The sequence below is a fragment of the Phascolarctos cinereus genome, unplaced genomic scaffold, assembly GCF_003287225.1.
Source record: "Phascolarctos cinereus isolate Bilbo 61053 unplaced genomic scaffold, phaCin_HiC Scaffold_3;HRSCAF=262, whole genome shotgun sequence".
Taxonomy (NCBI): domain Eukaryota; kingdom Metazoa; phylum Chordata; class Mammalia; order Diprotodontia; family Phascolarctidae; genus Phascolarctos; species Phascolarctos cinereus.
In genome coordinates, this window is record NW_027555736.1 from 60,606,273 (window position 1) to 60,621,270 (window position 14,998).

The 14,998-nt window shown below is 43.3% G+C and overlaps 1 protein-coding gene across 5 annotated transcripts in view; it reads right to left on the minus strand.

The window, feature by feature from the left end:
• The window catches only part of RASGEF1A (RasGEF domain family member 1A), a 324,421-nt gene that overhangs the window by 22,509 nt on the left and 286,914 nt on the right, over positions 1-14,998 (minus strand). For 3 of the 5 annotated variants that reach the window (XM_021006139.2, XM_078150878.1, XM_021006141.2), the window contains exons 2-3: positions 8,770-8,952; positions 403-525 (exon numbers count right to left, since the gene is read on the minus strand). In XM_021006139.2, coding sequence (XP_020861798.1) covers positions 403-525; positions 8,770-8,946 — 300 coding nt within the window. In that variant the 5' untranslated portion in view covers positions 8,947-8,952. Of the gene's footprint in view, positions 1-402; positions 526-8,769; positions 8,953-14,511; positions 14,987-14,998 lie in introns of those variants that run through there. The other 2 variants (XM_021006138.2, XM_021006142.2) reach the window with 2 other exon arrangements.

The following is a 14,998-nucleotide window of genomic DNA, read 5'->3' on the forward strand; positions in this document are numbered from 1 at the left end:
CACTGCAGGGACTCCTGCATCCGATCTCACCTGCCCCCAAATGATCTTGTTTCTATCTTATATACACCTATATATGTAGATGTCTTCCTCACTCCTTGAGGTCAGGGATTATTTTATTTCCGTATCTCCAGGGCTTAGCACATAGTAGGCACTTAATTAATGTTTGTTCATTCATTGATTTTTTAAATTTTTCAGGGCTTCAGTTTTCTCAACAGCATAATGAAGGGGCTTTACTGGATGACTTCAAAAGTTTCCTCTGACTGGAACGTTCTCGAACTTTGACAGTCTATGACTGCCTCACTTTGCTTTGTCCAATGTAATGTTAAGTGAACTTAATCAAAGACTACTCTGATCAAACTAAGCTGGACAGATGAATTAGAGCAATGTCTCTCAAAGCTTTACCTTTTCTGTCTCAGCCTCCAGCTGCTGCTTCTGCTTGGTACAGATCTGGCCCACCTTGGCCAGAAGGTCATATGGAGGGATGAAGATTCGGGAGCTCAGGAGGAAGGTGAAGATATAAGTCCTCTGTCAAGAGAGAAAGAGAGAAAGAAAAAAACCCAATATTTTAGTACTTGGTAGAAGTAATTTCCCCAATGGTGATGAATAAAACCCAATTCCTACTTCCTTATGAGCCTTTTCTGAATCTAGTCCAATGGTTTCCAAAGGTTCTGTGAGATCTTGAAAGATGTGCCACAAATTTTATGGAATATACACTTGCAACCTCAGGCCCAAGCTGCTTGATTCTCATAGCAATCCAAAGTTTCTCATGGCAAAGAACAATATGGTACTTTAAGCAAACAAAAGTTTGAGATACACTGATCTTTTCCAGCTCCCTCATCTGAAAGTTAAAGACACTGAGGACCCAAGATGTAAAATGATTTGGACAAGGGCGTATAGCTGGTTAGTGGCAGACCTAGTAGAGAATCGTATATTCCAGTTCCTGATCTAGAGTCCTTTCTAAGTCAAGTGCACTCTACCTAACACTGTTAATCAGTTTTACCACCACAATACTAGGTGAAATGATGTTACAGGGGGCAAAAGAAGTAATTTTATAAACTTTACAAATGAGTCATCTGCTGACCAGCATTATATGAGCTGTATAACTTTATGGCAGGATTTGGTTATAACGTATTTATGATTTTGCAAAATGACATTGCTCAGAGAAATCTTATGTAGAAAATGGCTGCATACCACATTGTCTGATGTGAGAGGTAGTCTGCCAGCTCTTCCTAGCAATGAATTTAGGTCCTTCTCTATGGCTATGTCAGTATTTCACAGTAACATACATTTTCAAAAGCACTTATTTGACAACAGGGGGCATCCATTCAAGCACTTTCAAAACAGGGCCACCTTAGTTGCACAAATGTTGTTTTTGGAGAGTCTGTTAAGTCCAGAAAAAACATTTGTCTGCAGGAAATTTAATGGTGGAAAGGTTAAAGAGAGTGTGTTGTTCAGTTTGTGAAAAAGATGTGTCCCAAATGGAGCACTTCAAATATTTTTTTACAATCATGAAGTGAATATGTTTTATTTTAATGGGAACAAAGTAAGCAGAGGCATAAAACTTAACACTTGGGTTGTCTGGATGGGCTCAAATAGCATATCTGTCCAAAGAACCGTGTCATTTGGAAAACACTTGCCAGTAGAAATGGAGCCAGTTACTCTAATTTATAATTTATAGTGAGACCTTCTGTTGCTTCCCCTTAGGTCCAAAATAGCTAGTTTAAAAGCAAGCAAGAAAATTTGCATGAAACAAGTTAGATCTAAGATGCATTTCATATTGGGCTTTGTTGTGAGCCACCTACCCATTACAGCAAGAAAACCACATCATGACTGGAGCAAACCTCCCACTCACTGCATCTGATCCCTGCTGATGGGTGTTACCTAGCAACCCTTGTTACTTGCCGGGGTAGGGTACAAGTACCCACCAAAACACCAACCAAACTCTGTGGGATAAGTGGCAAAATGAGTCATCATAAGCATCATAGAACTAGGTTTGTGATTTTAAAAAATGAACTTGGGAACTTTTTAATTTATTCATCTGTGTTTCCATCTTGTGCACTGTTCACAAGAATTTCTCCTGTTGCTAAAGAACCCTTTGATTTAACAGCTTAGGTAATTCCCCCTTTATACTAACAGGTGTTGAAAATGCGACGTCCCCATTTTGCTTCTTAGTGGTATTTCAATATGAATAGGATCATTAAGCCTTTGGTCATAGAGGGATTTTTTGTTTGTTTTTATTTTAAGGATAAACCTGAAAGAAGTGACAGATGAAACCACAGGAAGGGCTCCAGCCTATGAGACAGTTTTCCTCCAGACCAAGACTCTGTTATTTAGCAGAAGAAAGGCTGGAGAAAGAGAACGCTGCCACAACCTGCCTAGCAGATTGCTAGGAACCAGAGCAAGAATTAAACACAGGGAAGGGGAGAGGCTGGGGGGATCAGGGGGAGACATTCAGGAACCACTTCGGTGAAGTTGTTGTAAATATTCTCAATGATTGAAACTGGCTGAGTGAAGTTGCAGTTGAGAGGTACTGATCATAGTGAAAAGAGTCTTGGCCTTGGAGGCAGGGGAGATCAGGGTTCAAATCCTGTCTCCCACACCTAGTACCTATGTGATCATGAGTAAATCACTTAATCCCTCTGAACCTCAGTTTCCTTATCTGTAAAATGAGGGTAGAAATGCCTATAACAGCTGTCTCTCCAGGTTGTAGTGAGGATTGGATCACATAAGAAAAATACTTTGTAAATCTTAAATTCCTATAGATGTATCAGCTATTACGTATGATTACTATCGTTGCAGAGTGGCTCCATAATATCTAGAAACTTTTTATGGTCTTGGATATTTCCAATCAACCAAGAATGTAGCTGTTATTGGAGGGATGGAGGTTTATAGAAGTGATTCCTTTAGCCACTGATGCACGGGGTATGTCTGTACAATTTGTAAATGGGGATACCTCCCCCACACCAAATACATTGTTCTCTTAAAGAGAATTGAGGCATTGTCTGAGCTGCTCATGCTAAACCTGAGGAATCCCACCAGTTTGCTGTCAGAAAGGAGCCTTTGGTGGTCACAAGGAAAAAGTGTATTTTCCATATTCTTTGGCTGAAAAGTGAATCCAAGTGGATGATATCAGAAGGCAGTGATTTCTGGTACTTGTTACCTTTGCCCTGAGCCTTCACACTAGGGTATGGCAATTTGGTGGCCTAGTACATGGTGCATACAGTGCGGACTTGGAGGCAGAAAACCTGAGTTCAAATCCTGTCTCTTATGGTTACTAGCAATGTGATTCTGAACAAGTCACAACCTTTCAGCCTCAGTTTCCTCATTTGTAAAATTGGGATAATAATAGCAGCTACTTCCCAGGAGTGTTGCAAGGACTGAATGAGATGATATATGTAAGGCATTTTACAAGCCTTAAGTGCTATATAAACAATATGGATTCATTTTTATTATTTTATTATTATTATTATTATTATTATTATTATTAGTGCCCTGAACTAAGTCCTTTTCCTGGTCTCGAGTTCCACTCTATTCATTACTTAGAGCCATTCCTTTAATGTTTTCCTGTGACTCCATGAGAATTTAGCTGAAAAATCACCAGGCTTATTAGGGAAGGACACTGTTGCTGTTGTTGTTTGTCCTTCATTCTCGAAGAGGACCATGACATCAGGGAGGTGATGCCATGACACGCAAATGAACTGGATTTAAGTGAAGGAGGGCTGTGCAAAGTCACCGGTCTCACTTTCTCCTTCAGAGCCATCTGGCTCCAGTGGCCAGATATAGATCAGGATGACAAGATGGCCCTGAATACAGTGGGAGACCTTGGCCTTTTTAAACTAAGGCCTTAAACAGATTTCAGTTTGACTGAGGCAGTGCCCGTTCAATGATTAAGGCTAGGTAAAAAATAAGGCAGATAATGGCTTTTTATATAAAGAAAGTTAGAAGTCAGAAAGAAGTCTGTGATAGGATGAATTCAAAGAATGGCAGAGGTCACTCTGGGCCTGTTCATTCTGGTCCCCCTCCTTCTCTCTCAAACTCAAGAGACATTTGCCCAAGGGCTGATGGGGGCACCTGAATGGATTGGTGCGGCTGGGTGTGGAGTAAGGAATGAAGCCTCAAAGCCCTAGTTTCTGGAAATTGCCTGCTGGTCTAGTTCACTTATTTGTTTTTCCAAGAAAAAGGTCCTTGTCCCTAGGGGAGTAGGAGGAAAGATCTTGCCCATTCTAGGGAGGGCACATATTTGAGTGACTCCAATAGGAATGTGGAAGAGGAGGAGTGTCTAGCCACTGTATATCTGCAATACCAGTTCTTAGTCACCATGAAATAAATACTTGTCACTACAGCGGGGCTGCCTGGTGGGCTCCCCCTTTTTCATGAAATACTTCCTGCTTTCTCATGACTGTTATAAAAGCTAAACCCCCTTTGGGTTAAGCTTCTCCCGAGTTTTCCTAAAACCTTGAGACTGGTTCTTTTTTGCCCTGAGCCCCTGCCCCTACCACCCTCAGGCAGGAGTCCAGCAGTTTAGGAAAATGCATCCAATCCTGTAGTTTTAAAACATTTTTTTCCTGACCTTGGATATACCCAGAGTCTCCTAGTTGGTGTCTGACTTCAGTTTTGCAAGCACATTTGCAATCATCAGCTCAGTCACACCTGCTGCCCCAATGTTGACCTAACAGGGCCTAGGCTAAGAGTAAGAAGTCCTGGTCCCCAAGGAAGGAATAGAGCAGAGTATTTTGGGTCATCCCTACCAGAAGCTAGGTGGTATATTGGGAGATGTCAGTGTCTGATTTACTAACATAATTTGGTTTCTTCTTACTCTCCTTTCCTTGATGAAAGAGGTTATGAGGGAACTGAGATGCAAAACTCTGTCACTGAAAGGAGTTAAAGAAAAACTGTAGTTACTGCCTGCCTCCTTCCCCACAGTGATGGTGAAGTGGTGGCCATACTTATCACTCACAAAAGCCAATAGGTATTTGAGAAGAGGAGGTGGCATGAGGGAGAGCAGCAAGAAAAGGAGAGAGAGAGAGAGAGACAGAGAGAGAGAGAGACAGAGACAGAGAAAGGAGGGAAGCCTGCACAAATACTCAGCACTCAGAACTGATCAACCTAACACAAAAGGAGTTAGTGCTTCCTGAGTGAAAAGGCAGGCAAATACCACTGATGTCTACATGGGTTGCTAAGAGACATCATCAATTAAGAGAAGGAGGAGGGGGGTAGGGAAGTAAAGCCTGGGACCAAAGAGAGAGCTATTACTTTATATCCCAAGAATGTACCAATGTTATTTGAAGATGAAGAGGGAGGGAAATGGGGAAAGAAAGTTTTGTTTTTGCTCTTTCTGCTCAGTCTGTATTGTACGGGATCTGTCTGCCATACGTCTTCAGACACGACGGTGGCAGGGACCAGGACATTCCATTCCTACACTCCAGCACACAGGATACCATGTACAAAACAAACCTCCCAATTTAGACACAAGCTCATGTGCTATGCCTATTGCTCATCTGCTCAGACCAATTTCTCTGAGTTCTGATCTGATAACATATCCATCTACTACCACCACCATGCTTCCCTTACCCTTCCCTTTTGTTCTAGAACTGCCCCAAAGAGGTTAACTGTTCTCTCAATTATCCAAGCATCAAAGATTCAGCTTGTCTATCTTTGCTTCTATTGCCTGAGATTGTTATTCACTCTTTGGGCTGTCTCTTTTCCCCAGAATCACCTCTAAATAGCTATTGGCTTCAGGAAGGGAAAAGAGATGCCATGTAAATCAGAGTACTGGTCCTCTTAGCAGATGTTTCTGTAAAATGGTTGGGCTAAAGTGAGTCTGTGGAATATTTTGCTTATCTACAGGCTCTTTCCCTCTGTCTGCCTCAGTTTCTCAGTTTAAGTATCTATCATGTCTGGGGGACACAAAGTAAAAAAATGATACAGTCTCTAATCTTAAGGAATTTACATTTGGGGGTCAGTGGAAATGTATATACAAAATTAAGCACAAAATATGTACCAAATAAATAAAAAGTAATTAATAGGAAGGAGGAGAACAAGCCTTTATTAAGTACCTACTATGTGCCAGGCACTGTGCTAATAGCTTTATAAATATTACCTCTCTTGATCCTCACAACAACCCAAGGAGGTAAGTGCTATTATTATCCTTATTTTACAGTTGAGGAAACTGAGGCAGACAGAGGTTAAGTGACTTGCTCAGGGTCACACAGTTGAGGTCTTTTGGTCTCCAGGCTCAATACCCAACTGAGTGTACCACCTAGCTGCTTTTACTAGGGGAAGAACACTAGCAACTTCCTAGTTATGAGAGCTAGCTAGGCTCCTGAGCTGAGCTGCAAGGGAAGGGAGGTTTCTACAAGATGGAAGTGAGATGGGACTGTCTTCCAGGCATAGGGTACATACAACCTGTGCAAAAGATGCAGATTGGAGCTGGTAGGTCATGAATGGGAAATGGCAATCAGGCCAGTTTGGCTGAAATGTAAAGGCAGCAAAGGCGAAGAGCATGCAATAGACCTGAAGAAGGCAAGTCAAAGCCAAATTGCATTTGGTTTCCAAAACCAAATAGAAGAGTTTTTATTCTAGAGACAAGTGGGAGCACTGGTGCTTATTGAGCTAGGGAGTGGTGTGGCCAGACTTATTTTTAAAGACCAGATTTCATTGACAGAGAGGCAGTGCAGTATAGTAGAGATGACCTCAGAGTTAAGAAAATCTGGGTTCAAGCACTATCTTTGACAGAAACTGGCCATATGACTCTGGGCAAGTCACTTAACTTCTTTAAATTTGGATGGTGCAGTGATCCTGCCTCAGACACTTACTTGCTGTGTGACCTATGTAGATATGTAATTTGGCACTTATAGGTTACTGCCTTACATATTTATTTGTCCTTTTATATGTAAATGCTTTGCTTCTTCAACTAGCTTGTATGATTTCTAGGGGAAGGGACCTGGTCTTAGGTTTGTTTTTTTTTTGTTTGTTTGTTTGTTTCCTCCGAGCACCTAGGACAGTTCCCCGAATATAATAGGAGATGAACAAAAGTTTGATCAGACAAAAAACTGCTGTGGTAGCGGTCATTTAATAGTGGGCTAACCATTGGTATCAAGAGACCCCAACATGTGGGAAATCCGAGGGGAAGCCAGAGCTGTAATGGCAACCAGGGTGGTCCTAGGGGGGAGTTGGAGGAGAGGGGCAGTGAAGAAGCCTCAGTGAAATTCTCTCATCACCATTGATGCTTCCTTCTCACCTTCCAGGCTGGCGCTGAATGTGTCTTTAAGGAAACTCAGCAGAGAGTCACAAGTAGCAGAATCACCATCATTAAACTAGTCCTGCCACACTCTCAGTTTAAAAGATAAGACCAGAATGGGTACTGATGTTCTGAAAACATCCAGTGTAGTGTGGTCAGGAGTAGCTATCAAATTTAAGGTCTTTAGGAACCTGGAGGGACTACTCAGTGCCACCAGGATTTCTTTTTTTGCAAGTGGAGGAATAGACATTAGCAAGCACCATGGGGTGAAGAATTTGTGTGTGTGTGTGTGTGTGTGTGTGTGTGTGTGTGTCTGTGTGTGTGTCTGTGTCTGTGTCTGTGAGTGTGTGCATGTAGTATTTTCTAGCCTGGATTTTTATAAATTCCAAACAAGCCATTACTCCCAGCCAAAAAAATAATAAAGGAAAGAAAGTTGTGTTTAGGTTTGCGTATGGGAGAGAAAGGGGGAATTTCAGTGCTAGAGGTGGAGGAGATAATCTAGGTGTGTGGTTGTACGTCACCATCACTAGGCTGGATAGAACTTTTTAACCTCAATCTTCTCCTTCATTTAAATTCAATAAACATTTTTGTGTACCTACTATGTGTTGCCCACTGTGCTAGGCACTGGATCTGTGAGTTCATTGGTATAAAGAAGTCTGAAATGAGGAACCCCCCCTCAACCACTGCAGATCAATACCTTCTCTGCTACTTAGAATATTAGGGAATTATCTGGAACACTAAGGAGTTAAGTGATTAGCCAAGGATCACATAGCCAAATTATTTAAGGGTAGGATTTGAACCCAGGTCTTTTTGGCTCCAAGGCTAGATCTTTATCCACCATGTTAAGTTGCCTCTTGGAAAACAGACATGTATACAGTTGCATATACACAAGTGGGAGGAAGGTGGATGCTAACAATTGGGGGGGGTGATGGAGATAAAGAAAACTTGCTTTAGGGTTTGGCATGTAAGCTACAACAGGTAGAGTTTTAGGGTCAAGGTGAGTGTGCTAACTTTGTTTGATCACCTTTTACTCCTATCTAGACTTCCAGGTCAGGAAGCTTCTTTCCTTCTATGGATTGCCTCTGAAGTCAAGGAGCAGCTGACCTTGGGCTGAGTCACAGAATTCCTCCAGCCAGCTTTTGTGGAATGTGAACTTGCTTCTGTCTCTCAGGTGGGCTGACTGAAGGAAACTTCCAGGTGGTACCTAAATTCTAATGGAAATGGGCCTGGGATTCCTGCCCTGGGTAGGAGCCAGTTTCAACCTCATCTCAACTCAGTGCTTGTCAAAGTCCCACCCATCTCTTTCTAATTTTTGCTTCATAGCAGGTTTAGGTAGCCCCTTCATTAGTCCCAAGGAGATTTCCAAGCCCTACCCACCCGTGTTTTAGGAACAGACAAGTGATTGAACTATAACAGCTCCAGCTAATCTCAAGCAAGGCTTAAGCTGGGTTTTTGCTAAGGTGACTGTCATGCCATATACATACAAACCAAACCCTTTCTCCCCCAACCCCATCCAGCAATCTACTTACATCTGGATAATAATCCACGGTGGGGACCAGGTGCTCAATCAAGGCTTCTAAGGATCCGGAGATAAGATTCCCATCCTGGAAAACGAGGTCTCCACCACTCCGCTCTCCCATGTCTGGCTGCACCTGTCCACTACAACTAGACCCAAGCATACTGGAGAAGATTGGTGTCTGGGGCATAGTTTCCTAGGTGGGGGGAAAAGAGGCCATAAGACATCTCAAAGACTCTCTTTATGTGATCTTCCTCCTCCTCCTCAGGTTGGCTGGCTGTGGGCATTGTACAGAAGCTACATATTTGAGTGATCTCAGAAGGGCTCTGGGAGGGAAGAAAATATCCAGCCACCACCCACCTACAAGATGCCTTTGTGGCTCAAGTGAAATGCCAGTTCTTGGGTGTACTGCTGGGCTCTCCTTTCCTTATTTCTCATATTAAACAAGCAGCAAATTTCTTACCTCCCTGGGATTGTTTTAAAATCTAAAAAACTCCAGTCTGGGACTTTAGCTCCTCTGAAATTTGCAGATTGACCATGCAAGTAACTCTGTGGGTGAGATTGCTGGCCTCTGCTGTTTATTGTGCAAGTGATAAACTGCCAGTCTTTGAGCACAAGACTAGATGTAGACAGAATGTGCCCCTATCTGAGGGGAGGGCTGGTCCCCAGGGGAGGGGGTGGGTCAAATTCATATCTGTGGTTTGTGTCCCTCTGAAAACCCCCACAGGAAAAAAAAACATAGGAAAGCATTCTTTGGTGGTATTTTCTTGGAAAGTGACTACTACATTTGATATTATGGGGAACCACTATGTGTACCCTGCTTGTCTTCTGCCAGGGAACTCCTGGCAGGCCAGTGTAGTCAGAGTTCCTACTCAAACAGGCAACACAAGGCCAGGGTTCAATCACATAATTTTAAGGTTGAAAGGGGCCTCTGAGGCCATCCAGTCCAAGAAGAATCCCCTTTATGTTATTTTTGACAAGTGGTCATTTGGCCTTTGTTAAAACACTCCTGCTCAGAAAGTGGCAGCTGATTCCACATTTTGTCATTAAAGAAAGATTCTTTACATTGAAATGAAATTTACCTTTCTCCAGCTTCCATAGAAACACAGAGATGAGAAGATGGTAGGCTTAAAGTCACATAATAGGCTGGATGAAAGTGGGGATTAAAACTTGGGCATTTCATAGGCACGTGCCTAGCCCACGTCTCCAATCCTGCCTCTGTATGTGAGCGTAAATATAGCATTCTAAATATGGCATTTATGGAATAGACAATAGACCCGTTCACTACCATGCTCTGCCTCCTTAGCTCCCTTTTCCAGTGTGTGAGGATGCGCACCATCCTCTTTCTGCCCTCCCTATTCCTTTCTCCCTACTTCTCAAAGGAAATGTTGGGAGGTACTTTTTTCAAGTGAAAGGGGCAGCCAGTCTGGCCAAGTTGAGATGTTTACAGTCCCATGGTGAGTTGTCACTCCAGCTTTGCTTGCCCTCATGGGCTCCTCTCCAGCTAAGACTCCAGTTTATGTAAAGAGCAAAAACTGAAAGCAAAGTGTGCTATAAATTTCACTGACACCATGGACTAGGTTGGGATTTCAATACTATACTTGGCTCCATTTTCCTTCAAAGCCTCTATCTCTCCTTTCCCCACTCCTCTCTCGGCTGCGTTATTTCCTTGGCTCAGTCTATGAAGTTCACCATCAAGGAGATTTTGGATACTGGTGGATTAGCTGAATAGACCTACCTCGTAGTGCGGCAGAATAACTTATTACGTATTTGAAGAGCCGGCAGTCTCGTCTCTTCCTTTAAGCTGTTCCATGAGAATATGTATTTCTACCTTGTCCCCTGTGATTTTTTTTAATGGAGTTCAGTACTTGAACCCAAACAATAAAAACAGAAACTCATATGCCTAACTGAAGTGTTATTTCCTTAAAATCCTTAATAAAAAAAAATACATTCAGGGAATGACAAGGCACTGGAAATTGGGAGAACTGAGTAGCAAGCTTTCTTTTTTATCTCCTCTGGGATTTTAATGTGTCTGTGCTATATTATTTTTCCATCAGCCTATGGAGGGAGACTAAAATACTTTCTCCCAGTGCCTTGGGAGAATAGTCAGTCAACAAGCATTTATTAAACACTTAATATATGCCAGACATAGGGCCAAGCTCAAGAGGAAGACAAAGAAACAAAGACAAAATCTGAACAATCCTTTGCCCTCAAGGAGATTATATTCTAATGGGGAAGACAACAGTCATGTTTACAAGTCCATACTAAATAAATACAAAGCAAATACTGTGACTTCTTAGAAGAAAGCACTTCCTGGTAGCAAGAAAGATGGATAGGAGCTCCCCAAAGTAAGAGAGTGGGTAATTGAGAGACAGTGAGTTCATTCTAGCTATAGAGAACAAAGTTAGCAAAGACATGGACTCCAGAAAGTATGGGATGTATCCAGGAGTTAGCAAATAATCCAGTTTGGCAGGGCTTAGGTTATTATAAATAATACAGACACTGCCCATCTCTGGGTGGGCTGTTGTCTGGCTACCTGTTCTCTAAACATCAGGCAGATAAGCAATAAGGATCAGTGAATTTCTCAAGATGGGGAATTCCTGGTGTGGGAACTCCCTTCACCCATCCAGGAATGGGTTATCTCCAGAGTAGAAAACGCCTATGCACCCCAGACAATTCCATTGGAATGATTTGCCCATAAAAGAGAATCACAAAGTAAAAGATTACACCTTAGGTGTCACTGTGCAAGACAAATAGTAGGTACTTAATAAATAATTGTTGAATTAAATAAGTGCCCAATGATGTCTAAAAGGCAGGATTCTCTTTTGTGGATGTAACTCTTCACCTCCATTGATAGTAAATGTTGGACTCAGCAAAGCTTGCAAACTATGGTGTGTCAGTTGCGAGTTAAATGCTTATATCTGTGATGTGACTGTAAATTCTGGGAAACAACATTAAATACTACTACTGCTACTACAACAAATAACAACCACCACCACCAACCAGGCACAGGGAACTACCAGTCACTAGCAGGATCTGAATCTGAGCCCTCTGCTAGCCCTTTCCCTGACCCTAGAAAAACAATGAAAGTGTTAAAAGCTACTCACATTTTCCTTGGTTATCAGAAAAAAATGGGTGAGTAGTCTCTCTGCCCACACTTATTCCTACTCCAATCCCAGTTCTACCTGCTTCAGGGGTTACCAGACTCAGAGAAGGCAGGCACTAGTTGATAGTGGAAGCAGTGTGTATATCCTCACCCCTGGCCCTAGAGAAAGCCCCACAGAAGTGAAAGAGAAATGGGAATTTCTAGATTTCCTTTTCCTGTGGGCTGGAGAGGGCCAGGACTCTTTTTTAAGGCTTCCCAAGTGTGGTCTTGGGTTGGTCAAAAATGTAAGGAAGTCACTCAGAAATATATGTGTGAGGTCTTTTAAAGTCAAAGGAGCATACTAGAAGGTTTGAAAGTTACCTTCTGAGCCCACCCACACGTAGAAAGTTTAGAATACTGTTGTTTCACTGTGGCTTCCTGATCAGTTTACCAACATTAGCCTCATTGTGTTCTGATCAAGAAAACTCAGATGTAAGGAGCATACCTACATAGGCATAAGGAGTCTATGTTGAGGCCATGAAATACAAATCAGAGGATTCTTTCATCTACTCCCCTAAACACCTGCCTTAACAGCTTCATGGAAGTCAGGGGTGGGGAAAGAAGAAAAAATGTTTTGCGATCTCCTGGCATCTAGACCTCCCCCAAAGCAAAGAGATGGTCTTACATGGGGCGTGGGTACAGGTGAGCCTGAGCAGATGTTTCAGCTATTTGTCACAGTGCAGGACAGTCAAGTACTAATATTTTCACCTCCAGAGACCTTCCATCTCACTCAGGCTGCCTTACTTAAAGCCTAGATGACCAAATAGGCTTTTGTAATCAAATAAAAATGCATAGAATGTGACAAATGCCACATAATGATATGGAATGTGAGGAGGAAATATAAAGAAAAAGCAAAATACTTCCTTGTTGCATTAACGCAGGTGTGTCTGTCTCCAGAAACCATGAGGGCACATGTGGCATTAGGTCCTCTCGGAAAGGAGAGGAGATCTAGACACACACTCTTTGACTCTTCTTAGGTAATTCGGGCTTGCACAATCATCAATCCAACCCACCACCACATTTTGGGCTAACTATATGCTTCACTACGAACTGGGACAGGAAATGAATGAGTGCTAATGGTGCAGTCAAGGAGAATGAAGTCCAGTACAGGGCTACCCAGGTATTACTGAGTAATAACCCAGCTTCCTGGAAATTATAAGCAGAATGTCCCAGGCTACTTGCTTAGGGTGGAATCTGGAAGGAGGAGCAATAAGGTGGAGGGTAGGAGGAAGTAGAAGACTTTATGCCCACCTCTTGATCCTGGAGTTGGGGGGAGGGAAGGGCACTCAACTGGGAGTTAGAAGCCCCTAGGGCTTATTGAGCATGGGGCTTCTCAGAGAAAACACAAAACACAAATAACACTGTCAACATAACTAATGTGACTCTGGTGACTGTATTCTTGGAAGCAAACAAACAAAAACTCTTCTTTCCCAGCCCAGAGAATACTGCATCTGTTACTATAAACGGTGGCTTTCTAGGGCATACACTGCCTTCTTCATCACTCCTGTCCCCTTTCCTATTTAACTCCTTGGTCACGGGTACATTTTTCCTACCCAAAACGACCCACTATGAAGGATCCCTTCCTGGGTGCACCGAAGAAGGCAAACACATAGTCAGCCTGTTTTTGCCCAGTTACCTTTTACTGTGTGCACTTTCATCTGCTCCATCACCAAGTAAAGAGACTTGTAAATTAACACACTTAAATTTAGCCAGATCTGGCCAAGACTGGGGCTTCTTAACCTTTTTGTAAAAATCATATCCTCCTTTAGCTGTCTATGAATCGCCAGCCAAGGACTCCCTTCTCAGAATAGTATTTTAACACATAAAATAAAATACACAGGATCACAAAGGAAAGCAACTTCATTGAAATATGATTACAATTTTTTAAAGATTTCATGAATCTAAGAACACCTGCCTTAGATTGAACATCTCCCTCTGTCCCAAAGACTCTGAAGGGAGCAAGATTCTCTCCTCTATCCCTACCAACTTCAGATTCACCCTAATCCTGCTCAGAACGACTGCGACCTCCCGAGCTCTGCGCAGCCAAACAGGTCACTCTGACCAGGACATAAAAGTTCTGTCCCCCTGTGACACCCTTCCGTGATCCAGGCAGATTCCCCTGGACCGAGGGCAGCAGACTCCAGTGGATAGAATGCTGGACTTAAGAGTCAAGTTATATTACCTATAACCACGGGTAATTCACTCAGCCACTCGCATTTTATACATAGGAAAACTGAGGGTCAGAGTATCGTACTAAGGCCCCTTCCAGCTCTAATTCTAGGATTCTAGGATTCTCCAAACAGCCAGGGCAAAGATACCAACATCTTCAAATGCCAAGGAAGCAGGTGTGCGTTGGAGTCAAGGACTCTTCCAAGCAAATTCTGCCCCTTGCTGTCTCACTCTCTCCCTGACCAAATACCAGGCTTTTCATCCATCCTCAGCAGCTTGAAGAATTTTAGAAAGATCAGAGGGATCTCCGGCTGCCCCAATCCTTCTGTTTCCCTTGGGAGGCTTCCGCAACTAGGGGGTGCCTTTAGCCAAAAGCCCAGACCACTTAGTTTTGTTATCCAAACTCATGCCCAGTGCCCAAGAGGAGAAAGGACAACTTACCCTCATTGTCTTCTGCAGTATGTACATAAAAGCCCGTGATCAGGCAGCAGAAGCAAAACAAAACAAAACAAAACTCCGAGTGGTGACCGGGGGACAAAGAGGGAGCTTTAGGCTGTCAGCACTGGGTCCCCCAGCTCCAGCTGGCCAGAATCATCCCCTCATTCCATCCCAACCCGGGTTCCTTCTTGTTTGCTGCGGTAGCGTTTCTCCTGCTTCTCTGCCTGCCTGCCTGCCTTCTCTGCTTCCCGCCAGCTTGGCTCTGAAGCGCCCCAGGCTCTTTGGAGTAGAGAACAGAGAGCCCGAAGCTGACGTCACGCCCTCCCCAGGCCTGTGGTTGGCTGAGGGGAGGGCTGCCTGATTCAAAAGCAGCCCTAGCAGAGCTCCGTGGGGTCCGTGGGCTGCAGGCACATGCCTCCGCTTGGTGGGGATGCTAGTGCCGCGGCTGGGGCTGCTGACAATGATGCTGGGGGAAGGAAGCTGGGGGAGC